Below are 27,412 nucleotides of genomic sequence, written 5' to 3'. Positions count from 1 at the left end.
GAAGGAAGGAAGGAAGGAAGGAAGGAAGGAAGGGAGGGAGGGAGGGAGGGAGGGAGGGAGGGAGGGAGGGAGGGAGGGAGGGAGAGAGGGAGGGAGGGAGGGAGGGAGGGAAGGAAGAAGGGAAGGTAGATAGGTAGTAGGCATTTGGAAAAGCTAAAGCTAAAGAAGTTTACTTTCAAGCTTTCTTTCCTGTGAAATCTTCCCTCTCCTCTTCCCCCAAAATTGAGATACAAGTCAGCAGAACTAGAGGGCACCCTGTCTTGAGGCATCCCTACTTCCTCGAGTTAATTGCTCAAACTTACATTACAACACATTACAGTGGTGACATGTTCGGGCAGAAGCAGGAGAATTCACAGTTCGGGGCGACATTGTCATTAACTCAAGTCTTTGGTGTCAACTCCCTCCCACAGCAGAGCATCCCTGTGTGGCCTCGCAGTCAACCTCCCCGATGCATTTTCTGGCCTTTGTTGGTTTGTGTCAGCTCTTGAACATTATTTAAATGTAGTTTGGGGTCCGTGAATGCAATTACCATTGTGTTATTATTCAGAGGCGGATTGTTAAGATGCAGGCAGCTGTACAAGGAGATGCCCTGTGCTGTGAGGTCCAATTTAGGAGGGCCTTCTGAGCCCGCGCGCACCGTTGCTAGGCAACCCCATGCTACAGAAGTGGAGGCCTCGCTGGCTCGGGAGTGGGAAGAAGCCCAGTGCCTTCAGGGAATTGGAGGCAGTGGTCAATCTGAGACTGGCAGGGCGCCGGGAGCGGGAGGAGACGGCGGCGTGGGCAGAGCCCACGGGCCTGCAGGGGTGGGGGCGCCCACCCAACAGAACATGGTGTTCCCAGGGAGGGGAGGGGAGTGCGAGGAAGGTGTGGAGCCTGAGGCCAGCCAGGAAAGCTTGGATGCCCAGAGCAGATGCTAATGTGCTTCTCTCTGCCTTTCCATCTCTTTGCAGGAAATGAGCAGGTTTGCGAAAAGACCGGTGGCCTAAAATCGAAGCCTAAGGAGTCGGTGCTTGTGAGTATGAATTTTGCTCGTTGAGTTTTGTGGTTTAACAATGCTTCTGGGAAATGGGCAGGTTTCCTGGTAAGGGCAGGAACTATGTGAGTATGTGGAATTGGCTTTGGAGTCTTCTTCTGGAAGGTCCCTGTCACTGGACAGAGCTGGTCCCAAGCACATAAGACTTCATGTTGAAGGAGGATGCCCTGAACCCTGCTCTGCCCTCTGACTAGAGGACACCCCTGGGTGCATCCCAGACAGAACTCCTTGCCTGTGGATCTGTAAGCGGGGTAAGAGACTACCCTGGGAATGTTGAGAGGCTGTGTCTGTGATGTTCTGTTTGCTGTTAGGTTGTCTCGATCAGAACAATTCACTCACACGCCACAGGACAGTGGGCCCAACCCAGAGCGGTGAGTCAAACTACTTTTGCCAGTGTGGGAAGAGCTGTGTGAGACAAAGAACCTTCTAGAAGGGTGCATGGACCTACACTGGTTCCCATGGCACAGAAAGAGTCACCAGTCATGGGAGTGGCCAGGGATGTGCCCTCTGGGAAGGGACAGACTTGATCTGGGCCCCAGGGGAGGTGGGGGAATAGAGCAGAGGCCTTGCCTGGGAACACACTAAGGCCTGTGTGAAGGGCACAGACATGGGTCTGGTGGGTGGTGGAAAGTTGGTGAGGCCGGGCAAGGTGTTAAGGGTCCAAAGTGGCTCAGTGAAGGGTCTGAGTACAAAGAGCCAGCATGCTGTAAAGTCTCCCTCACCTGTATAAATAAAAGTAAATTTCTTCCACCCAGTTTGTCTGCTATTCCATCATGTGCAGACAACTGTGAGGTTGACCGTGAAATCAGCACATAGACACTAGATACACACAGGAAACCCATGCTTGGGGTCTTCCCTGGGTCTCAGAGCATGTCCCTCAAACACACACTGAGCCTTCTGCAGACAGCAGAAGACCTCTAACACCCATGAAGTCAGGCAGGGGATACACTAAGCTTTAAGTGGGCTGTCACCAAGATCCTGTTTGTCCTCCTGAAGAGCCACTGCTGCCCAGGCCTAGGGACAACTGAAATCTATGCATTTAACAAATGCAAGCTAGTGGGGGGGGGTAGGGACTGTCTATTCTGAAATACCAACACTAATAAGCAGTGCTTACAGGTCATTAGCTGTTTCTACACAGTTGGCAGTCTTGCCTCTTGAGAGCTTCACAAGGTTACCAGGTATTCCTCTTCTAGAACTAAAGAAACCAAGGCTTAGACTGACTAAAATATCTGCTCAGGGTCACTGAGCCAGTATGTGGTGCTTCTAAGATGTTCTCTTCAACCATCTGCTGTGGAAGAATGGATCTCTCTATTTGATTAAGAAGCAGGCCATGCTGGGGGTTGCCTGTACCCCTGTTGGAGAAAGAGAGTAATGATGATCACATGGTTCCCCCCCTCCCCGGTCCTATTGTCTGGATTCGGGTTCTGAGGCTAGTGTGTTGTGTCTCTGGATTTCGTAGGCAATGCATCAGATAAATGGTTTCTGACAAAGAAGGATGGTGGCTGTACTCCCTTCCCTGAAGCAGATGGCCATGTGCACATCTGACACCAGGGTCTACTCTGTCAGCACGAGAGGGTTCCACTCTTGGTGAAAGGCCTGTTGGTGTGTCCTGAGAGCAGAGCCTGAGCTAGGATAGGGTGCATGTGACAGAGAGCCAGGCTGCCAGCAGGTCCATATGCTAGAGTGAGTCTCCTCAGTTCCACATACAGGAAAGTACCAGAAGGTCTCCAGTAAAAAAAGACCCCTCCTAATCCCTAGCCCCAAGCCTCTATTCTGCTAGAGACATCCAATGTTCCCACAATTGCATGCTGCTTCTCACACCAACAACAGCACCATGTAGATGCCCAAGTGTGGTTACTCAAATACCATATTGAAAGATAGCACCTTCTTGGGACTTGGAGTCAGTGGTTGTGGCTATTCCAGAAGGGGTGGAGCTGAAATGAGACTTCTCTTTGGAGAGAAAACAGCCCTCCGTGGGTGACCCAAATGCACACCCATCGTAGATGTTCCAAACTCCTTAGAATTTCTTCTGTCTCTACAACTGATCTGACAGTCACTCTCTAAGAGCAATAATTGTTTAAGGCAAATAACACAGTTTGACAATGCTGTACTGCAGCTCTTGTAATTCCCGGGTCTTTAAAATAATGTAGTATTTCTCTAAACTCGTTATTTAGGGCAAACCACTGAAGTGTTGGCACGTGTGTTATCTGACCGACGTCATTTGCATCTTCTCTAATGGCTTCCTGATGCTTCCAGAGTGCGCAGAGATGATCTGCGCTGTCAGCACCCTGTGACTTCCTTGGATGAGGTGATCTCACTTCCGTTTGGAGGCACAGTTGGTCAGGGAATGGGGCAAGCTCCTTTCCTTCGCTGTGGTAGGAAACACTGTAATGGTATTGAGGCCATCTGTCAGCAAAATGGCCCAGGAGATCTCCCTCATGTGACAGGCCGGTATGGAAGACCCAGATGACCCTTCCAACGTGGGGCTAATTTGCGTTCCCTTATTGTGCACTTCCCTGGATCTCAGGCTGTTGGCTCACTCTGCATACCTCTCTTCTGAATTAAGTCTTACGGGTTCGGGTTAATGCTCATTAATGTACAGAGTAGTTACTTCGTAGTCTCGTTGGCATTGCCTGTATACTTCTCTCTTGCAACCAAATTTCCTGCTCTCCATCCATTCCCACATCTCCCCACCCGGTATATTTTCTAAATCACAAGAAATCCTCTAACTTAAGCATGGCCTGCTCCAGCCCCAAGAGGGATTTTGGTGGTACCCCCTTGAAGACTTGGGGAAAAAAATCTCATTTCCGTCTGAGAAATTGAATCATTATCTAGATTGAAATAATATCTTCCCTCAACCTGCAACAAGATAAAGGATCAAATTGGTGGAGTTTCCTTATCACTGCAGCTTGCACAGCACAGAGTAATGACCTGTCACTGCCTCGGGCTGGTGGGTCCGGCAGTACAGAGCCCACGGTGGCTCCTGACCTGCTTTGCGTGGCTCAGTATCTGTGTCATGCGTGGCTCAGTATCTGTGTCATTGAGAGACAATGCTATTAATGGCGGACGTCATTAAAGGAAACAGAGACATGGTATGGAGCCTAGAATGGCCTGAGCAAGGTTCTTCAGTGGCTGAGCCCCTCTCACACACTTGTGTATGGCACTGGGGAGGGGCAGCCAGCAAGGTGCATGCCCATTCTTACGTTTTCAGAGTGGGAGCATGCCCAAGCCCTGTGCCCTACGCTAAGCCTCGAGAGCTGCAGCTGGGGTAAGGGATGGCAACTTGAGAAGGTGGGTTAGACCTCACTTAGCTGGCAAATGAGTCGGTCCTAGGTCAGTCTAACACACTGACAAACATCCTGGAGAGAGTGCCAATCTCACCCACCACTGAGACAGGTCACCTCTTGGTCACTTGGGCTTCAGGCTTCTCTTGGTCCAGAGGAAGACAGCACCAAGGGGGACCTCAGGAGAAAACTGCAAGGATGTTTATGTATGCTCCATGTTCCTGGCTGGGCCCTCTACCTTTCTGCCCCACTAGCTGAAGAGGCTCTGCCAGTCCCAGGGCCAGCCATGTGGGTGTCAAATGTGGATGCTGTCAAGGGGGCATTTCTCACACTGTTCAGCCTATACATTCTTGCATCACAGGAAGCTTCCTTGACATCAGAGAATAAGATGTCTAGATCAGTTGGCCACACAGCCTGGCCTCAGCACCCTCCTCTAGGACACTGCAGAAGTGACTACAGGACACCGGCGTCTGATCTTGAGGGTTTCTGTTTACCAGTTCTGTTGTAATGGGTTTCCATAGTTGATCTGCGCAACTGTGTCTGTGAGAAGTTGCTGTGTGCCTGCCTTTAATAGCAAGGGCGCACCAAAAGGCTACGTAACTTGCCCCAGGTTACCAAGTGAGGGAACTGGGATCTGAATGAAGCTGAGTAGTCTGCTTGAAGCCTTTTAAGACTTAAATTATCAGGACAAAACGATTCTAAACCACTCCGGCTTTCAACAAACCCTGCACTTTAATCCTATCTCAGAACAGCAATAATAGCAGTCCCGTGTCTGTGGCGTCCCAGGAGGCCACAGAGGGAGCCTGTGCCATGGGTGAGGGGTTGAGTGATGTGTAGTCACGATGCCTAACTGTGGGCGCAGGCAGCTTAGATACAGCCTTCAGGGTGTGCCTTTCCAGGTTATTCTCAGCTGCACATAAGGTGGTTTGCCAACCACTGACTTGCCCACGGTCTGACCCAACCCCCTATCTCCCTGAAGAGACTCCCCTCCCCCAAGCCCTTGGGGTTGTGCTACCTGCCTGGGCCTCCTAGGAGAGGACACAGTCCTCCAGACTCACCCTGTGTCCCTTCTTGGCCCTCCCTCCCCAGCCAGGTGTAAGTGACATGAAAGCTGCTATCAGCAGAATCTTGTCTTCAGGAGAAGTGCTGGTCTGTCAGCGAGCATGCCTGATTGCCATGGTAATCACCAGCCGAATGGAATGATTTCATAATCCATTTTCATCTGAAACAGGAACAGGTGTGCGGGAGAAATCAACATTGATCAACAAGACCGGTCTTGGGAGATTAATAAGGACTGGAGGTTGCCCAGGGAGACAAAGGGAGAAGAGAGTGCCCCGGCTTGTAGTCAGATCCTTCCAGCCTGACCTCTGACCTTTCTTGACCCTCACTCTGCTCCTGCCACCCTTCCTGTGCTTTTCTGTCTTCACTGTCCCCACCTGTCTCTCCTTGCCCCCTGGTCCATCCCACCTCCTCTGAGAAGCAATCCTGGGCCCACCAGCCTGACCCCGGGAATCCCACCTCCACCAACCATGGGCAGCCCCGTGAGAACTCTTGCTCTTCAACTCACTGTAAACCCCACACCCCGATGCATGTGTCTAGTCTGTGACCTGGGACACCTGGAATAAGCCTTGCCTGTTCAGCCATCCTCACACGAGGAACCTTCGTCAGCTAGAAGCCACTAGTCCCTCCACAGGAACAGCAAAGCACTTCACTGGCCAAGGCCTCACAGTCATCCTGTCACTGGTGATGCCAGGACTCCAGATGCCGAGTACGGATTCTTTCCCACTGGACTGGAGTTTATTTGTATTATACCTTTCCTCCCAGAGATGGGGCTGCAAAGGAGAATCAGAACACTGCCCAAGGTTTAAGCAAGGTTTCTGGTCTTCTCCAAATCACTGCCTCGGATATGGGGTTCACCCTCCCCGGACTGGAAGAGCCCGTCCTGTCTGCTCCCTTGCTACCCCGAGTGCAGCAAACAAGGTCGAGGCCACTGGTGAGGCCTGGCACAGGGGGGCATTGCTATTAGCTCCACCGCTTTGTCCTGGAGCTGACAGTGTCTCTGGCAGGGCAGGAGGCAGACCGGACTGGACAGAGGGATCACATCAAAGGCCTTCTTCTTTACTTTCAAGCAGACAATGAATCAGAAGAGTTGCCAGGCCCACTCTAAGGACACGACAGGCATTAGCTAATATCCTGATTTTAATAGAATGAATAAGAAGAAGCCCCAAGTGTCTCTCAGAACCAATTTTGAAGAACATGCTCAGTCACATGCCCCCCCACCCCTCCTCCTCCAGTAAGACTCCTAAAGCATTCCCAGTGAAGGATTTAGCCCAGAAGGAAGGCATTCTTCTACCAACTCCCCCTCTGTAATTCCTTGTATTGCTTCTCCGTGAACATGCAAGTCACAAAAAAGATGAAGTTGGAAAGCAACGCTCGTTCCTCTGAGGGAGGCCTGGAATGGCAGCCCTGGCAATTGTTGGGGAGCACACGCCTGTCTTCCAGGTGGGCCCCCTTACCAGGATGCCACACAGATGCCCACACACTCCTGAGGAAAGAGCCACACATCCACGGGTGTCTGCCTGTGTCAGGGCATCGGGAAATTGGTGGCATGCTTAGAGTCAGCCCTAGGAAAGGAGTTGAGGTCAGAGGCCAGGGCAAGGTGTGGAAGGATTCATGAGACCCATTGCAGACCAAAGCTGTTAACATGGGATGCTGTCTCTCCTGGAACAGAAGAGGTAAATGGGGAGAGGCCTACTGCCAGGAGAGTCGGGGAGGGTCTGAGGAGGGGCCTCCTTTTCTGGGCTGTGGTGTCTGATCCAAGGACACTGATAGTCTGAGAAAAGGGAGACAAGGCTTCAAACATCCTGACCTCTACCCACCGCATCTCTAGTCCCTACTCCTTTCTTCCTCATTGCCGAACAGGAAGCCCAGGCCTGCGCTATAGCTTTTGGGGCAAAGTGTCTGCTTGAGGAGGGTGACAAGCAGGATTGGAGGACAAATGGAAAACAGCCCAGCACACCTGCCCCAAAATGATGGGCCAAGGAAGACACTATACCCAGAGGCCTCATCAGGGTGAGCCTGGCCTGAGGACCCATTTAAAGGCCTCCAGGGGAATTCCAGGACCCAAGAGAGAGGCAGAAAGGCAAGCAAACCTGTTTGCTATAGACTATACTGCTCACGTCTTTTTGGCAAGAAACTTAGGAGCAACGGCGCCTGTGCAAAGGGTCTTGGGAGAGGAGCAGTGGAGTCTGAATGAACGCAGGCTGGAGTGCCTCGTTGGATCCTTCCATGAAGGAGCCCATAGTGGGGATTCGAATACCCTGGCAGGGGCCCACAGAGTCCGGGGCAGCCTGGAAGCAGGTCAAACCCAAAGAAAGCCATGTCGCCAATGGGAACCTGGATAGGATAGGTCAAGGCCAGAGTGCAAGGGCCTGAGTCCCCAAGACTTGGCAGAGCCCCACAGCCCCACAATGGAACTTTGCCAGGTGGAAGCCAGCCAGAGGCCATGAGCAGGTCCTTGTTCTGGGATCCCAACAGCTTCTTTCTGGGAAAGACAGGCAGTGCTCAGCCATGACTGATAAATATCTGAGCAGACAAATGAAAAATGGCAGTGGGGCCCGCCAGCCTTCCTCTGGCCTAGCCTGAGCTCAGCACTTGCAGGTAGGATGGTTTTTGCGACACCAAGAGTGTCCGTTTCTCCAGGGCCACATGTCCAAGCAGACTAGCCTCACTCCAGCACGGTCCTGTAACAGAGGACCACCCGCACCTAGATGAGGGAGAGCCTCACTAGGCTTGGGACATACATTTACATCTTTAACTTAGAAATAATTTCAATGTACAGAAGAGTGGGCAAACATAAAAACAATCCCCTTGTATCCTTTTATCTCAGATGTTTACTGTGTTGTCCATATTCTGCCTACTGTTTGCATGCACACATACTTGGCTGTGCGAGCATGCGTAGTTTCTAGACCACGGAAGGACATGGTGGACATGCCGTGGCCCTTCATATCCCTACACAGTCCAGCACATGTTTGTGATGGAAGCCCACCCCTGACAGAACCACAGCCAATGTTAATGCGCACGCTTGCCCATCCCACCATGCTCTTCGCCATTGCTGCATCACTTCTCAGAGGGTGGTGTTACCCTTCATCTCCTTTAAGCTAAAACACATCTACAGCCTCTCTTTGTTTTTCACAACATTGACATCTTTGAAGACTGTGATACCCTTATTTTTAATAAATGAAATCCCCCATTTAATCTTAACATTCCTTTGTGATTAGAGTCAGGTTGTGCTTTGGGTCAGAATCCTGCATAGCACACATCTTTGGAGGTGATTTTGTTAGTGTGTTTGGTTTGAGATAGTGTCTTAACATGTAGCCCAGGCTGGCCTTGAACTCTCAATCCTCTTGCCTTTACCTCCCAGCCTCCCTCTTGGTCCATCCCTCTTGGAGAGTCACACGTAGAGGGACTTGTTGGCCTTCCGGACTGGCTATCGTCTGGTTACTCTGTGACAAAGCTCTTGCTTTCTCCCATGTCTCATTCTGTTAGAAAGAGGCAGCAGTCTGTGGGGGGTGTCTCAAGGGTGAGCTGAGGCTCCTTCCTGAGATGCACCACCATTCACAGCTCTCTTCTCATCCAGTTCCGAACATGGTGGCTGCAAAATGCTGTCTTATCTAGCTTCACCTTGCCTCCAGATCCGCAGCTCAGCCTGGAATGAGTTATCTTTTTATCAGCTGTCTGCCTTGCAAACCCGTTTTCCTAAGGGTTTATTATTTCTGTTCTCAATTCTTTTGGTGTTTACACTGTTTAATGACCAGGGCCTTTCAAGCCACCTCCTGTGGACTGTGGCCACACCAGCATCCTGTCATGAGCAGGTGTTGGGAACATGAAGGCTCTTACACCCATAGCTCTCCAGGAAACCCAGGAATATTAAGCACTCAGGATTGTTCTTTCAAAGGAAAAGGCCTGTTTATCCAGAAAGCTGGGAATTATAGGCAATTAACAACTTGGTGGTCTAAATTACCCATTGGGCCAAGCCATATCATGCTCCTACAGCCAGGACCAGAGGTGACTAGTAATCTAAATGGTCCTTCCAGTCAGGGGCTCCCAAGCTCCCACAACCTGTATCAGAGATATCTAATAGTCTAGATGACCCTTACACTCTCTGTATTGCCAGAGGCCCCCTCAAGCTCCCATAACCAGGACCAGAGGGGGCTAGTAGATAGTGACTCTACACTATCTGTAAGACTGAGACCAGGCAAGTGCCTTCTTTGGGCCCTTAAGGTAGCCTATCTTTGGAAGCCATCTTCTTGAAAGAAAAACTGTGCCCTGAGTTGAGTTAAAGTAAGTATGCTTCCTTGTGCACCAGGGACTGCTGCACTAGAAAACTTTTATTCCAAGTCCTACTGTTTTAAATACATTGACGGCGAAAGCCCTGGCATTCGACTCTTTAGACTCTTTGACAAAATCAACCTGAGCTCTGTTCTCACTCTCATCTCTTTGCTGTCACTTCCCTGCCTGGACACCCGCAGTGTGCATACGTGGTGGTTTGAATGAGAAATGAATGGCCTGCACAGGCTCAGGGGTTTGAGCGGTGGCCTCCAGTCAGCAGCACTGCCTGGGGAGGGGGGGGGGGACCTTTTGGAGCAGTGTTGCTGGAGGAAGGCGGAGCTCTGAGGTTTCCAGCCTCTCCTTGCTTGTAGTCCACTCACTGTGCTCTGTGCCTGGGGTGGAAATATGAGTTCCTGACCTGGCCGCCTGTTGTTCTGCTTCCCCCACCATCATGCACCCTCATCGACTGTCAACAAGTCAACCACAGCCAAAGGAAACATTCTCGAAGTTGCTCTCAGTAATAGCAACAAAAAAGTAACTAATGCACATACTTACACACACATACACACAGAGACAACACAGAGACACATACAGACACATTCTCATAGACATAGACACACAGAGACACACACACATACAGAGAAACACAGGCAACACAGAGACACACATAGACATAGACACAGAGACACACATACACACAAGAGAAACACAGACAACACAGAGACACACATAGACATAGACACACAGAGAGACACACACATACACACAGAGAAATACAGACAGCACAGAGACACACATAGACATAGACACACACTCTCACAGACATAGACACACACAGACACACATATACACACACACAGAGAAACAGAGACAACACAGAGACACACACAGACATAGACACACACACTCTCACAGACACACACAGAGACACACACACATAGACACACACACTCTCACAGACACACACACAGACACACAGAGACACACAGACACACAGGCACACACACACACACACACACACACACACACACACACACACTTTTTCTAGAAATCATGAGCCTACATCCATGCTCTGATTCCAAGTCATTATCATGGAGTGGTTTCTTCCTCCCTACGCCGCCATATTTACGTGTCCTTCTTCTCCGGTGAGATCAGCAACGCACACACTCCGTTCCTCAGTCCTTCATTACACCTAAATCTCTCTGGGAATTGCTTCTCTGAAACCACAACATCCAACCTTCTCTACAGCATTATGCCCTGTTCAGAAATTGCCTGGCTACTCTTCCCCGTCTTCTCTCTGGCCCGTTAGTGTGTTTTAGTATCTATTTAGAATATGGTTGGGTTTGTTTTTCCTTTCACCCAGAGGGATTCTCTTTGCTTCCTATTCTTACAGATTTAATTTAATTTCTTATTAACTAGGTTTGCATAATGATCTGATCTTTTCCTTCTACACACCCTCCCGTATCTTTCTCCCTTCTCCTGATTAACCCTCTCCCCTTCCCACAGTCCTTTCCCAAGACACAAGTCTTATTTATTTATTTTTGTTTGTTGTTTTGTCTTTGGTTTTGGTCACCCATTTCATTTAGCCAGGTCCTTCTGTGTGACCGTTAAACTAGAACTCTCCACTGGAGCCTTGTGGGGTTACCAGGGGGGCTCACAACTGGAGACACTGACCACCCTGTCCCTGAGTCCATCAGAGGAAAGTAATTCATTAGTGAGATTTAGAACCTTCTGAGCCTTTTACATCCATGACTGACTGCCGGCCATTATATTTTTTCCCAGACCCAACACATGCATCCGCAGCTGCCATGAGTCTACACAGAAGATGGTGTTTAGCGTCCCTTCTCCGTCTCTTCTGGTGCAGACCTTCTTTCCACCCAGTCTGCCATATGCTTTTTCCCCCACAGAAGGGATTGGCTATGTGTTTTGTTGAAGACTGCACCCTCTCCTGTATCATTTATTAGTGCCTTGTGCATCTATCTCTGTGTCCAGCAAGAAGAGCATTTGTCGAGTTGTGTTTGCCACAGAGTCCTCTCATTTAATCTCTTAATGAGGCAAGACACCAACATCCTTTTGAAGGCTCTGTGTACAGCAGAAGGTATATCTGGGAACATGCTGTTCTCTCTTCCATACATAACCAGTTTACCTTAAACTTCTATTCCCTATGTCCTCTTCTTTCTTAGACAAAAGATAGTACATCTTACATGCATTTTTATAAGAATAAATATTCTTTGGTATTAGATCAGGGATGCACTTCATATTAGTTCATAGAAGGTTTCCCCACTGTCTCACGGCTGCACCATACTCCACGGTGTACCAGATGCCGGGCTTACTCGACGGCCTCTTAGGTGTGGCAACCTAGGCTGTTACCTACACTTCCCACCTTACCTTAAGCTGCCATACCTGTGATTGGTCTCTTCTGCTAGGGAACATTCCTTCAGGGTCTGTTTCTAGGACCTGGATACTGGAGCATGGTGTGTGGTTCGCAGGGTGTGTGGTTCGCAGGGTGTGTGGTTCGCAGGGTGTGTGGTTCGCAGGGTGTGTGGTTCGCAGGGTGCGTGGTTCGCAGGGTGCGTGGTTTGCTAGGTGTCTCCAGCTCCCCTCCACAGCGTGGTGCCGTCCTGCATCTGCTCCCACCTGCATCTCTACAACAGAAGGTGCTGCCCATTCCTGGAACATTGGCCAATCTCATGGCATGAACCAGCATCTTCCTGTAATTTTGATTTTGATTCTCTTACGAATGCAAGTTGAACGTATTTGCGTATGTTTTAGGATGACTTTAATCTCTCTTTGTGTAAATTTCCTGTTCCCATCTTTTGCCTGTTTTCTTCATTTTTGCTTATCTATGTTTATTTCACTTTTAATAAACTTATAAAGAATTAGATTTCATTATAGCATTTTTTTCTGAACGAAATTGGTTTTGTCATTTCCTTCCCCACCTGCTTCCCCATCTCCTCCCTCTCCCTCGTACCCCACCCCCACCTGGAACCTGCCTTTCCATTTTCCTGACACATGACCTCTTGCCCTCCCAGCCTTTCTCAACACCCCTGATTCCTCCTCAGGGTCCCCTCTCTAGGTTCAGCATCTATGTCCTCTCTCACAGTCCCCTATTTACATACATAGAAACGTATCAGAAAAGCATGCAGTTCTGGTGTTTCTGAGACTGCTGTTACCCATTTTCCACTGGGCTTTCAGTTCTCTGTTCTGCAGATTTCTAATTAAAATATTTTAATTTTTTTTAAATTAAAATATAATTATATTATACCCCTCCCCTTCCTGTTCCATCTTCAAATTCCTCTCGTGTAACATCCACCCCACCCCTGAAATCATTTTCCTCTTTTTCTTTGTTTCGATTCCTCTCTCTCTCTCTCTCTCTCTCTCTCTCTCTCTCTCTCACACACACACACACACACACACACACACACACACACACACACCCCTTCCTAAATCTATAAATACAATCTGCTCAGAAACTTTTTATACATATTAGTACTAATCCCTTGTTTATGATGTGTCAAATGTTTTCTTCTGATTTATCATTTTCCTTTTCCTTTACTTTCCATGGTGTGTGTGTGTGTGTGTGTGTGTGTGTGTGTGTCAATTATTCAATCTTGTCTTACCTCTGGTTTGTAGTTATAGTGGGGAAACCTTGTCATGTGCCCAAGCTATAGAAGAATCTACCTATGTAAAAACACAATTTTTCACAGCTCTGTGTTTCACTGAAAAGATAAGCTATCATTTAAAGATTAATCCTAAAAGATGGATGTGTGTCCTCAGGCAGTTGAGTGAGAGCGGATGAGAGTGGAAGGCAGCAAAGTTCAGTCTAGAGACACCGAAGCCTTTAGGAAAAGGTCAGACAGAGGAGGAAAAGGACAGACAGAGGAAGAGTGGTCCCCACCCTGCAGCCATGGGCACCTGGCCAAGAAAGCAAGATACATGCCATAAACATAGCCCCTGACGCCATCCAGTGGCAGGGCATTTGGAGGATGCGGGTCCTTAAGGCAGGGCGAGGCATTGTTTAAGGAAGGACTTCCTCTGGAGGCTCTGAGAGCATAAAGCTGCTACCTGAGGGTGAGGAGATGAGGTGTTGGTCAGGTGGAACCAAAGGAGTTGTGTGGTGTTGGAAAGATGGGTGGGAGGCACCTGGACTTCATGCCAAAGGTGGTGAGAAATCACTGCAACCCTGATAAATGAAAGACATCATTGCCCCAGCAGGAAGATAGAGCGAGAGCAGCCTCTTCCCGGAGCTGATGTCAAAATTAAATAAGACAATTGTTGGAATCATTTCAGCTGCCATTAGACCGGCTTAGAGCACTTCAACAATTATTTCTAGTATTTTGACCTACTGATTTTCTTAATCAGGGTTCAAGTCCACCGCCCATGGCATCTGGGCCTATTCAAATCCCAAGGCAGGACGAAAAGCTGACACAATGGCTGAAAGAGAGGCCGGAGGGCTCAGGGGCAGAGCTCTTGCCTGGCATCCAGGACTCCAAGCAAGCTTGAGATCGATTCAGGTCTAGAAACATCTTAGGAGAAGGGACCTGTTCAGGGACTAGAGGAAGTCCGAGCTGAAGGAGGCACGGGTGCATTTGCAGAAGCAGGGACTTGGAACTAGCATAGAGGACTTTACAGAAAGACAATGGCCTGCTGTCAGTATGGGCTTTGTTCACCAGAGACTCGGCAAGACTCCTTGCTTTCCTCCAGCCCCTGGATTCTCCCTCTCTCAGAGGCCTTGCTAGGCGGCCTTGAGAGGGAAGTTCTTCTTGTACAGTACTGGCCCACAAAGAACTAGGAACAGACAGAGGAACCAGGGCAACACATTCTGATGCTTTTTGTACCTTGGGCTGTCCCCAAGGGAGGGTTATCCAGGACCCCAGGGCTTCATTGCTTTCCTTCCCAACTCTAGAGAGGGACCTAGCAAACAGTCCAACAAAGGCCTTTCTCTGTGACCTCACAGGTCATGTCAATCAAGCGTGTGAGAAAAATAATAAGTCTCCAGCAATGCGGCCACTGTGTCCTTTCGAGCTGGCTTATCTGCTCCCTGGCTCCTGCTGATGGAGGCCAAGAGGTTGTGGAATCTTCCAGAAGCTTAGTGGAGAGGAGGAAGGGCAGAGGAGGACCTTCTCACCCTTCTGCCACCTTCAGTTCTACAGGTCCTGATGAGAATTAAACATCCAGGAGCGGATTTCTCAGACCCCTCTTCCTCCCAAGACTTGCCCCCTACCCCTGACCGTGCCTTGGGACCCATGCCACAAGCTGTAGAATTGGCTGTGTCGGTCTCTTTCGTGGGCGCTAGGAAGGTTCGTCCCACCAGGGGTCTTCTTGAGTGTGCCATTTCAGACTCATTTGCCAGCCTCACTCTGCCCTGGGCATGGCTCTACAGCCTGTCCCAGATGCCTGTCAAACTCCAGGGGAGACCGGCCATCTCTCTCTGCATGCCACCTGCATGGCTAGGTCCCAGATTTTGTAGCACTCGTTGCCAGGGCTCATTTTCTGCCAAAGATAGCTCTAAAATGGGACTCGGCTTAAAATCCCACCACCACCCCCACCACCACCACCAGCAGCACCACCAGCACCACCACACCAACAACCACAAATGAAGAGAGCATAGCCTTTCTGGGCAGGATAGATTGAGCTTGCACCCTAACCCGACTCTCACTGATGGCCTCAGAGATGCTACGTGCCCTACCTGAACCTCTGTCTCCTCATTTGCTCCCAGGGTCCAGTAGTATCCACCTTGCAGGGCTCCTGTGCAGACAGAGCAGTGTGTTCTGCAGCTGGCTCCAGCTGGCTCCAGCTGGCTCCAGCTGGCTCGGACAAGTCATCTTCTTTCGCTCACAGAGGAGGGCCATGCACCTGTGCTCCAGGGCCAACCAGGGGTGGAAGATGACACTTGAGGGCCACTTTCAAACCTCTGGAAGAGCTATCCAGCCAGCTGGGGCTGCTATGTGGTGATGTGCACAGCGTCTCTTTCCTCACACACTGAACAGTCTTCCCCTGTCACAGGAAGAGTGGCTTGTCCACATCTTCACAATCATGCCGTTAAGATTAGCATCCAGAACTTGTTGAAGGCCATTTTCTGAGAGAATTGCTCCCAGAGAAGCAGGGCCCTCCTAAGTAGGGAATACGGGGCATTGTGGGAGAGGGAATCTAGAGGTGCCCGTTGCTCTGTTCTCAAGTTCTCCACTGCTGATCAAGAGATGGGAGAGTGGCCAGGTTCCTTCTTCTGGGGTGTGGATGAATCTAGCGTGGGGAAGAGGCCACGAGAGCAGCTTTCTTCCCTTGTTTAGCTTGTAGCCAAGCCTGGGACTTGGACGTTGAGACTCCATGGGCTCAGGTAGGGACAGAGAAAGCACCAGGGAGACTGGCTGCCCAAGATATTTGGGTCCAAAAGAATGGAGCCCACCACCCCCACATCCCATCCTCTTGTGCTCTACTCCCAGCTGGGTATCTAGTTACATGCAGGCTAGGTAATGAGTACCAACAGAAGGTCACTGCCCTAGGAACTCAGTGGTCAGTCCAAGGGTGGTACCACACCCCTGTGGCATGCCTGGAAAGTACACAGGAAGCCCCCCAGAGCCACACAAGATCTGTCTTCAGTCATCTGTTGGCGTAGAGCATGACCATGGGGTTGGGGTGGGGGTGAACTGGGGCATGGACACACAGGGACTGCCCGTGTACTGTGTTAAGATATACTAGGTTATCTTCCTGGTTCCCTCCAGGTGAGAGAACAGCCCTGTCCTCCCAACCCATCAGTTAAAATGCAAGAGAACAGGTCTGAAAATGGCCGTCTCTGTGTCTGCCCCTGGCTTGGTGAGCCCCCCGGGTAGACTGTCTCTTTTGGTCCCGATATCTCTCTGTTGGTCTGGACCCTCACTTTTCTGGGAGGATGGGGCTCAGGAGCCCAGACTCTCTCTCATGTTGCCACCTCCCACCACCACCACCACCATGGAAGCTTGTGGTGAATAAGTCGCTGTTCACCTTCTGATGGACCGAGATGTGATGCCCCCAGATTGACAGGTTTGATGTTGTTTGGCATGCCTTTTGAGCCAGGTCTGTGGAAGGTATGCTCACAGTCACCCAGTCCATTAAGGATGTTCCATCAGGGCCCAGCAATGCAGCAGGACACCGAGCATCCATCATGGCTCCCCTCGATGGCTGACCTGTATCTTTGCTGGGGAAGGCGGGCCTTTGGGTGAGCAGTGTTCACACATGGGGCTTTCAAGGAATAGGTGACAGAATGACAGTTTAATTATATTTTTGGCAAAAGTTAAGATAGATGTCAAATGAGGAAAGAGATGATGTTAGGAAAGAATCTCTCCCTCCACTCTTCCTCATAACAGGGAGGACACTTTTGAAGAGAAGTGTCATTATAAGGAAAAGCAGGCACAGAGTGGGAATTTTCCTGGCAAACAGAAGACCCCGTAACCCAGTGTATTTGGCCTCCTCATCTTCTCTTCTCCATTATACCCAAGACAAAGATTGGCTCCTCCCCAACCTATCTGGGTCACTAGGGTCCTATAGAGCTCTAGCAAGTTCCTGCCCCCCGGCCCTCTCATCTTCATTCTATAGATACAGTTTTGTGGCTTCTGTGTATAAAACACTTTACCAAATACTCCAAGACTTCTGACTAAGCCATGACATGGTCCACCACTGTCAGCCCTCTGGCATCCCCTGTCCCTTTAGTGACACTTCAATGAGATTTCTACTCGTGATCATGTAGGTAGCAGTTGGGGGAGGGTAACCAGTTGTGTAAGAGCAGGGACAGGCTCTCTGTGAATTGTGCCCAGTGGTTTGGTAAAGCTCTCCTCTCAGGTACAGGGCATGAGTCCATTTCATGGCAGAGGAGACCCACAGAGAGAGCAGAGATTCAACTTGAGCTGCCTGCCAGGAGCCCTCTCTTTTATGCCTTCTACTGTCTACACTCTGCCTGAACCCCAGCCTGCAGACAGCCGCCTGGACAACAGATCTTGGGGTGCAAGTAGATCCCACAGCAGTGGGCTCAGACCAACCCCTGGGCCAGCGGCAACACTCACTGTGGCCGTTGGAGGACTGTCCCGCCGCTTCCCTCCTGTGTGCTCAGATCCACAGCTGAGATACAGTCTCCTTTCTAACCACTGTCCAGGACAGACATGGGTAGAGAAGAAAATGTACTCCTGAGGAACATTGAGAGGGCATGATCGGAAACCCCTTTCATTTTTGGTGCACAGGTCACAAGACCACACCATTCTTGATTCAATTCAAATTAAAAGATTAACTAGGAAGCTGTTCTAAATGGGGGGAAAATGATTTGCTTGAGGTATCACAGGCCAAGTGATTAGATTCTAAACATTCACCCCATCCCCCCTTCATATGCACTTCACAGGTATTTTCATATTTTAAAACACTAAAAATAAGCAGTTTTTTTAACAGGGCTGCTGCAGATAGAACCTATAACCTCAAACATGCTGCGAACACTGTGCCTGAGTTATGCTCCTGGCCCCCAGTTTAAAGAATCAGTGGACATCGGTATCTGTTTCCTTGTAGGTTTTTAAGAGTTTCTTATTATCAGTCTCAGCCTTTATCTGTTACATTTAACATCTGCTCTGTTTTGAACCCAGATGTGTTCTATGTGACACATCATAGTTTTCCCCTCTGAACCACACATTTGCCATTGCAGATCTATAAGCTTAAGGACAGAAGCCCCAGGAGGCTGTCCTGCAGCAAACAAACCCCTCCCAGGGCTGTCTTCGAGTAGGAGGCCCAGATACTTTATCAGAATGCCCGTCACCCGGGACCCTCACCTCTGTTCAGACTTTGTGCCAGGCTCTGCCCTGGCTTCCTGAGGGTCTGGGCTTTAATGATATGCTCAGTGGAGCGAAAAGTGACCATGACAGCTTCCAGGTATGTTTTCCTAGTCATCGAGGTCAGATCATAGGCAGACCTGATTTTCTTTGGAGTGGTCCTCTCTTCTCCTATCCCCTCCCTCTGGCAAAGATCTAAAACTCTATGATGTGGGCGGCACCATTATCTGCCTGTGACTGCTTCTATGAAAAACTTTTCCCTGAGCTGAACATAGAAAATTATCTTTTCAAGCATAGCATTCGCTGGGATTTTATGAGTTCTGCAGTAATTGTTCTCAGATCTACTCAAAGGAAGCTTGAACCCAAGCCAATGCTGTTTTCCAAAAGATGAGAGAAGTGTGGGTGACCAGAAAAGGACTCTCCATCCTCCTGGGGTTCACCCTTACTTATTTCTGGTAAGGTGGGATGGACTGCTTCAGAAAGGTTTTTAGACCAACAGATCTAGAGTCCACTATCAGCCCCTCCCTGTTCCCTCTCGTTCCCTCCCTCCAGCTCAATCTAGCGGTTGGTCAATGGCTACTATGTAACATTTTCAAGCAGGTAACTAGGGCATTGGATATATGCTGAGTCACAGCCTAGGGGGCACCTTTATCTTAGTAACACAAGTTCTGGGGGTGTGACCGTGCATGTGTGCGTGTGCGTGTGCGTGTGCGTGTGTGTGTGTGTGTGTGTGCCTGTGTGTAAGCGTGCGAGCCTCTGTGTGTGTGTGTGTGTGTGTGTGTGTGTGTGTGTGTGTGTGTGTGCAGTTGCCTGTGCCTGGGCTAAGTAGTAGTTAAACTTCAAGGAGCCCTTGTCAAGGAATGGTTAGAAGGAGGACGGCCCTGAGCCAAAGGCTCAGAATAGCCAGCCCTGGCGCCAAGGGCTGAAAAGGGTAGAGGAAATGGGTAGACTCGCGCCTGGGAGGCAGGCAGGAGGAAGGGCATGTGGCTGTGGCCTACGGCGATGTGACGTTTCTTCTGGCCAAAGAAGGAAGGGTCACAGTGCCACCACTAAATGGTCAGTGTGCAGAGCCTGGCACATATAGTAGAAGGGAGGAATGGAGACTGTTGGGAGGCTGGGCCAGCTCAACCTGGACCTTGGGGTGAGGGGTATAGCTTCTGATAACAGAGAAAGGAACCTCTGCCTGGGCTGCAGGCTGGGAGCTGGAGACAGCATCAAGAGCTGTTTATATGTAATGGCTTCAGGAATGACTACACAACCCGGCCACCTTCTTGCCCAGTATACTGGAAATACTCAGTAAGTATCACTCTCGCGCAGTGGCTTCCCCGAGTCCCATGAGGCTGCTCCACTGTGGACAGCAGCTCTCAGGCCCACTTAAGGAAAAGCATTACTCAGTGCTACAGTCAGGATGGTCAGTACCAGGCTGTCCCTGGCCTTAGTGCCAGCTTGGCGCCTGGGCCCTGGGAGAGCTGGAGAGTAAGGAAGTGTCCGTGCTTTGCCTTCCTGCCAGAGGACACCCCCCTTTCCTTCATTTGCTGCCTGGTGGTGGGTGTGCTGTTGGGTAGCACTCTGTTGCTATGACTCTGAACTGAACTACTTCCTGTCTCTGAGGAACCAGGGGCCTCTAGATCCCACCACTGGCCCTCTCAGGATGGTGTTCCTCATGGTGGCATCCTTCCCACAGCATGCCTGCCGCGGAGGACTGATTTGGTCCCTGGGTCTGTTTACCAAATGAGACACCGAGGGAGGGTCTCACAGACTAGGGATTCCCGATGTAGCAGAGCCTGGTCTGAGCACCAATGCTGTGTGTGTCCACTAACATGGACCCTATAAAGGGCGGAGGATATCAGAAGCAGCCAGGGCCAGGGACACAGGAAGGAAAGGTTCTGGAGTGATATCAATCACACAAGACTACAAATGTACCTGATGCCATTGAGTTGTATACTTAGAGAGGTCCAAATAGCAATGTTTAATTTTTGTTATATTCACCACAGTTTTAAAATTATTATCCTAAACGGCGACAAAGAGTAGAAGTCCAAAAATATGGGGGGGGGGGGGGGGGATCCAGGTATCTTAACACCTACAGTCCCAGCACTTGGGAAGCTGAGGCACAAGGACTGAGTTCAAGTATTACCTGTACTACACGGCAAGAGCCTGCCCCCCAAAACTGTTTTAGAGATCGTTTCTGTTGCTGTGATAAAATACCATGACCCAAAGCAACTTGGGGAGAAAGGGTTTAATCTGATCTATAACGCTCAGGCCCCGGTCCATCATCAAAGGAAGTTAAGACAGAACTCAAGGCAGAAAGGGAAGCAGAGACCACGAACACCTCTTACTGACTTGCTCCTCACAGCTTAGCTTGCTCTGGCTGCCTTCTTACAGGACCTAGGACCACCAGCTGGGGCATGGCTCCGCCCAGGGGAAGCCGGGTCCGCCCACACCAATCACCAATCAAGAAAGTGCACCACAGTGCCCGCAGGCCAATCAAGTAGGGGCGTTCTTTCAATCGAAGTCATTTCCTCTTCCAAAATGACTCTAGCATGTGTCCACTTGATATAAAACTAGCCAGCACAGTGGGAGATGATACATGTGCACCGAGCGATCATTTTGTTGGTGACTCTTAGCAATCATTTTGTTGGTGACTCTTAAAACGGAAAAGGATGCCGGCTTTTGAGGACAGGCTCCGCCCAGCACTGGCTTTGTACCCTCCGCGGCTCCCCACCTCCCATGACCAGTTTCATTATCTGTAAAACGAACCTGCCAGGGAGCCGAAGGGGGCTGCAGTTGTGCACCAGGCCCAGCCCAGCGCTGCACACACAGGTCTTGAGCAGTACCTGTCATGGTTTTGATGACAGTGCCACTCATTAATGCTAAATGTTCCATTTCAGACTTAGGGGAGAGACGTGTGGGGCCAGCAGCCAGGACTTTACTTTGAGGCCAGAGCATTTGGTAGTGAGATTTGGGAAGGAATAGGAGCTTGTCATTCAAGGATGGAGTGCAGGCCTTATTTCCTCCGGTGGCCATGCCAGTTACGGCAAGGTAGAACAGAGGCTGTGTGGGCCACTCCACAGGGCAACTCCCCTAACACTTGTGAGGCTAAAGATTCATGTGGTCCCAAGCACAGGAGTGACTAGACCCAACACCAATGTTTTCCAGCTCAGGAATCTCAGAGCCGGATGCTAGCAGGAGATAGCCTTCTCTCTCTCTCTCTCTCTAAGTGGCTATGTGATGATACACAAGAAATTTCTCTTCCTGGCTTACAGATACCCCCTCTGTACAATGAAGGCTTAGCCAGGGACCCTTCCACTCCAGTGTTGGCATCACGGGCCTCCAGCAGCTAGGAGATGTTTTCACAAGCGGTGAGGGCACCGCTATCAGTGGGCTCAGCAGTCTAAGGAGTCTATGAGTGAGATGCACCAGGAAGCAGCCCTGGGTCCTTTACCAACTGGGTGAACTAGGCAAGTTACTCCTCTTTCTGTGCCTCAGGATCTTCCTCTTTAAAATAAAGACAAGTTAGGCATGGTGGTACAAGCCTATAATCCCAGCCGCAAGAGGCAGAGAGGTAAGAGGCCATATGCAGAGCTATATACAGACACCCAGTCCCAAAATGAACCTGCCAGGGAGCCCAAGGGGACTGCCGTTGTGCACCAGGCCCAGCCCAGCGCTGCACACACCGATCTTGAGCAGTACCTATCATGGTTTTGATGATGGTGCCACTCATTAATGCTGAATGTTCCATTTCAGACTTAGGGAAGAGATGTGTGGGGCCAGCAACCAGGTCAGTGATTCCAAAAGGAAAGAGAATAGTGCCGGGCTGCCACAAGGCCTGAATGGATTAAGAGTGTACAGTCATTGAGTCCAGCCTAGAGGTGGACTTGAGGCAGGTAGAAAGCACTTGGCCTGAGCTGAACTGGGCCACCAGTAAGAAGGGAGTTATAGCTGATGGGTGTGCAAGTGTTTCTGTGGACATGTGAATGTGTGGGCTGCTATGATTCTCCACGTGAGGCTTACAGAGCCTTAACAAAGGCTGATCCCTGAATGAGAAGTCTGCATCTCGGGCTCCACCTACTAAGCAGCACCACATTTTTTTGGTCGAGTGGTGGCCACATGCCCCTTTGCCTGTGGCTGTGACTGGAACATGCTGGCCCGTAAGCACAGAAGCAAGCCCTTGTGCATAACCCAGGGTGTGATTAATTTAATTATTTCAAAAGCCCCGTTGATATTTCATGAGGGTCATGCCCCTGGCTGTGGGCTTGAATACAGCTGCCGCAGGTTTCAATAAAATCAATTAATTTAATTTGATTTGGTTTTATGTACTTGGAGCTGGTACCTCTTGAACTCAGTATGAAAATTATTGCAGAATAAAAATGCATATTAGTGCTCAGAGCCCCGTGCCCTTGGACTCTCTTCATAGAGTCTACAGCATTGATCACAAAGGCAAATCCCCCTGAACTGCCAAGGTCTGCTGTCCAGGGCTCCCGGAAGCTCTCCCGGAGAGGACGGGCTTGCTGGCCGTGCAGGGGGCCGTCCTCACTTTCTGAAGCACCTTCTGGCAACAGGACATGTGCACCCCTAGGGAGCAGCTTCTGCCCTACATTCCTCCAGGTCTGACAACAGTGCATATTCAGGAAGCGAGGATGGCTTTGGAGACTTGCCTACACAGCACCTACCCTTCCTTTTTTTTTTTTATTCGATATAATTTATTTACATTTCAAATGATTTCCCCTTTTCTAGCCCCTGACTCCCTGAAAGTCCCGTAAGTCCCCTTCTCTTCCCCTGTCCTCCCACCCACCCCTTCCCACTTCCCCGTTCTGGTTTTGCCGAATACTGTTTCACTGAGTCTTCCCAGAACCAGGGGCCACTCCTCCTTTCTTCTTGTACCTCATTTGGTGTGTGGATTATGTTTTGGGTATTCCAGTTTTCTAGGTTAATAACCACTTATTAGCTAGTTGATTACTTAGTATGATGTTCTCTAGGTCCATCCATTTGCCTAAGAATTTCATGAATTCATTGTTTCTAATGGCTGAATAGTACTCCATTGTGTAGATATACCACATTTTTTGCATCCACTCTTCTGTTGAGGGATACCTGGGTTCTTTCCAGCATCTGGCAATTATAAATAGGGCTGCTATGAACATAGTAGAGCATGTATCCTTATTACATGGTGGGGAATCCTCTGGGTATATGCCCAGGAGTGGTATAGCAGGATCTTCTGGAAGTGAGGTGCCCAGTTTTCTGAGGAACCGCCAGACTGATTTCCAGAGTGGTTGTACCAATTTGCAACCCCACCAGCAGTGGAGGAGTGTTCCTCTTTCTCCACACCCTCTCCAACACCTGCTGTCTCCTGAATTTTTAATCTTAGCCATTCTGACTGGTGTAAGATGAAATCTTAGGGTTGTTTTGATTTGCATTTCCCTAATGATTAATGAAGTTGAGCATTTTTTAAGATGCTTCTCTGCCATCCGAATTTCTTCAGGTGAGAATTCCTTGTTTAACTCTGTACCCCATTTTTTAATAGGGTTGTTCGGTTTTCTGGAGTCTAACTTTTTGAGTTCTTTATATATATTGGATATTAGCCCTCTATCTGATGTAGGATTTGTGAAGATCTTTTCCCAATTTGTTGGTTGCCGATTTGTTCTCTTGATGGTGTCCTTTGCCTTACAGAAACTTTGTAACTTTATGAGGTCCCATTTGTCAATTCTTGCTCTTAGAGCATATGCTATTGGTGTTCTGTTCAGAAACTTTCTCCCTGTACCGATGTCCTCAAGGGTCTTCCCCAGTTTCTTTTCTATTAGCTTCAGAGTGTCTGGCTTTATGTGGAGGTCCTTGATCCATTTGGATTTGAGCTTAGTACAAGGAGACAAGGATGGATCAATTTGCATTCTTCTGCATGCTGACCTCCAGTTGAACCAGCACCATTTGTTGAAAAGGCTATCTTTTTTCCATTGGATGTTTTCAGCCTCTTTGTCGAGGATCAAGTGGCCATAGGTGTGTGGGTTCATTTCTGGATCTTCAATCCTGTTCCATTGATCCTCCTGCCTGTCACTGTTCCAATACCATGCAGTTTTTAACACTATTGCTCTGTAGTATTGCTTGAGGTCAGGGATACTGATTCCCCCAGATTTTCTTTTGTTGCTGAGAATAGTTTTAGCTATCCTGGGTTTTTTGTTGTTCCAGATGAATTTGATAATTGCTCTTTCTAACTCTGTGAAGAATTGAGTTGGGATTTTGATGGGTATTGCATTGAATCTGTATATTGCTTTTGGCAAAATGGCCATTTTAACTATATTGATTCTACCGATCCATGAGCATGGGAGGTTTTCCCATTTTTTTGAGGTCTTCTTCCATTTCCTTCTTCAGAGTCTTGAAGTTCTTGTCATAAAGATCTTTCACATGTTTGCTAAGAGTCACCCCAAGATACTTTATACTGTTAAATATAGGGTCTTCTAAGCTCCAGTCACAAAGCCACCAGCAAGGGCAGCAAACAGAAGGCAGAGATTCTGCAAAGGGCTGATGTTCCAACTGTCCGTGCATCCCTCTGCCCTAATGAGAGTGTTGGGGCCAGGGCAGCAAAGCAGAGTTAGCCCGATGTTAGTCACTGCCTGAGGGACACGGTCATTCCTTCATGAGCTCAGTGCCCGCTACACCTAGCAAGCCCTGGATTCCCCCAAGGATATCTGAGATCTCCCTTCAGCCTTCGTGCTGACCTCAGAGGTGGCCCAAACACTGATCCCCACCACAGAACCAGCCCTCCTTAAGACTCTGATGAAGCAGCCAGGGAATGGGTTCTTCCCACCCCTGCTTACTTTCTGAAAGCCGTCTCTGTGCTGAATGTCTCCCTGGACCCTCCCCACACGATCTCATTTAACCCAAGCGTTGGCTCTGCGTGGTTTTCATCACTGTGCCATGACTGCAGGAAGGAATACCTTTCTCAAGGTTGCGCACAGGGATGTAACCCCAAACATAGCTGCCAAGGTTTACAGCACTCCAAGTGGCCACCAGTGCAAACACACAGCCTCATGATTCAGCGCGGTCTACACCCCACCACAAGGGCAAGAAAGTAGTCATGGTGACTATTACTAGTAAACTCACAACATTCCCCGAGGCACGACTACCTCCATTTCACAGATGCAACAATAGAGGCTGAGTGACGCAACTAGGCTTCAGGCTCGCTTGACTCTCTAGAGTCACAGTGCTCTTCCCCTCTGTGCGTCTAATAGAGGCGCTGCCAGGCATCTGAGCCTTGAGGGTCACCCCAATAATAGTGGCAGCCTGGCTGGCGGCCTGCAGGCCGAAGCACATCCGGGACTGGACAGATTCGGGCCCTGCATCCTCGGCTCTCCCAGGTCAACAAGGGAGACTTCGCTGGCCTCTCCCGCCAAGACCCCAGCAGGAGAGACGCCTAGTTCCCCAGGGAGGTGGTGGGTGAGAGGTCGAGGGCGTGGTGAGACTGCAGAGGAGTGGCCGGAGACCGGTGGGATCGATGGGTGGGTCCTGGCGTCAGGGAGCGCCGGGAGGGCCGGGAAACGAACCCTGGGCACCCCACAGCAGGGACCAGGAGTTAAGGCAGGTCAGGAGAGGTGGGCAAACCCTGGAGACAGAAGGGGCGGAGCAGATCAGAGGAGGTGTGGCATTGGGAGATGGGCAGGTCCAGGAGCGGTTAGAGCAGGGTGGGGGCGTGGTGGGGCGGAGAAGGGGCAAGGTCAGAACAGAGGGTGAGGCAGAGCCCCAAGAAGAGTTGGACCAGGTGAGAACATAGGCTCAGTCTCCGAGTTGGTGGCAGGGCCGACCAGGTGTCTTAACATGATGTTCCCCTTTTTGCTTTCTCAGGTTTTCAGCCAAAGGCCCTGGCTGGGAGAGGGCGGCCGGCTGGTCTGAACAAGCAGGGGAGCTGAAGGGGCGTGGGAGGGGTGCTGCCCTGAACTCTGCTTTTCCGGCCTGGAGAATCCTTCAGGAGTCCGCCCAGTTGGCTGTACAGTTTCCCCCTTTGCTGGCCCCACCCTGTCTCCCGAGCCTCCCTCCCTTCCTTCCCTTGTGGGGTTGCATCCTCCTCTGGAAGGGCTCAGTTACCAAAGGCAAACACTGTGCCTTCACTCCCAGTTTGCCTTCTCCTGGGGAATTCAAATTTGGGCACGCCTCTCACTTTTCTTTCTCTGCCCTGCTACCTGGGCCCTCTAGAACTTAATTCACGGTTTTCTAACTGGAATTCATCCTGGGAGGCCCTACTTTTTTGCAGCTTTCATGGGCCTACTGTATCTGTTCCAAGTTCAGACTGTTAGGCCCAGAGGACCCCTTTCTGAGCCCCATGGGACCAGTACCCTTCTCTGGCTGTCCACCTTGGGCATGCAGAGCCTTCAAGTCAGAGAGATCTCAACCCCAACGATATCTCTTAAATGGTGGAATCCCAGCGTGGGAGCCTAGATTTCAATTTGGGGCAAGGGAAGTCTTTCGTGAATGCTTTCTGTCACATCAAGAAAGACAGCTCTAGACCCTAGAGTCTCTCTGCTGTCCCCTGACTCTCCATGTGGTTAGCTCAACTTCTCATTCACCCTGAAGCTACACTCGCAGACAGCAAACCTCCTCCCCATGTCCTTGGGGAGACCGATGCATCTCTTGCTTTTTTGCATGCCTGGAGTCCCTTGACCAAGATTGTCACCACACCTACACCACATCAGATGTTCCTCAGCAGATTAAATAATCAGGATCTTTCACAGAGCTGGACCACTGCCATCAGCAGGCACGGCCATGGTTTTGTAGATGGAGCTCCTTGAGTCTCGGAGGGGAAGGGACCTGCGGTCTCACTGTTTATTACCGTCAGGGTTACAACTCTGTCCAGCCTCCTGGCTGCTGCCCTACTATGCGTTCTACTATTCCATTCAGGTATCTCTATGTTAGAGACACAGCATGACCAAGGGAAAACTGATGAGGTGACCACACTGGCAGCCCTCAACAAAGCAGTTTAACATTGCTTTGGGAAGAAG

The 27,412-nt window shown here is 49.9% G+C and overlaps 1 protein-coding gene across 3 annotated transcripts in view; it reads left to right on the top strand.

Moving 5' to 3' along the window:
- Zbtb7c (zinc finger and BTB domain containing 7C) overlaps positions 1 to 27,412 on the top strand; it is a 332,122-nt gene that overhangs the window by 196,772 nt on the left and 107,938 nt on the right. For 2 of the 3 annotated variants that reach the window (XM_052155626.1, XM_052155627.1), the window contains one exon: positions 951 to 1,012. Coding sequence is in view for 1 of the 3 variants with exons in the window: in XM_052155624.1 (XP_052011584.1) it covers positions 19,528 to 19,727 (200 nt within the window). In the remaining 2 variants the exon portion in view is untranslated. Of the gene's footprint in view, positions 1 to 950; positions 1,013 to 19,492; positions 19,728 to 27,412 lie in introns of those variants that run through there. The other variant, XM_052155624.1, reaches the window with a different exon arrangement.

Source organism: Apodemus sylvaticus, chromosome 13, assembly GCF_947179515.1.
Source record: "Apodemus sylvaticus chromosome 13, mApoSyl1.1, whole genome shotgun sequence".
NCBI classification, from domain to species: Eukaryota; Metazoa; Chordata; class Mammalia; order Rodentia; family Muridae; genus Apodemus; species Apodemus sylvaticus.
The sequence above is the reverse complement of the archived record's forward strand: the minus strand, read 5'-3'. Positions and strand labels throughout refer to the sequence as shown.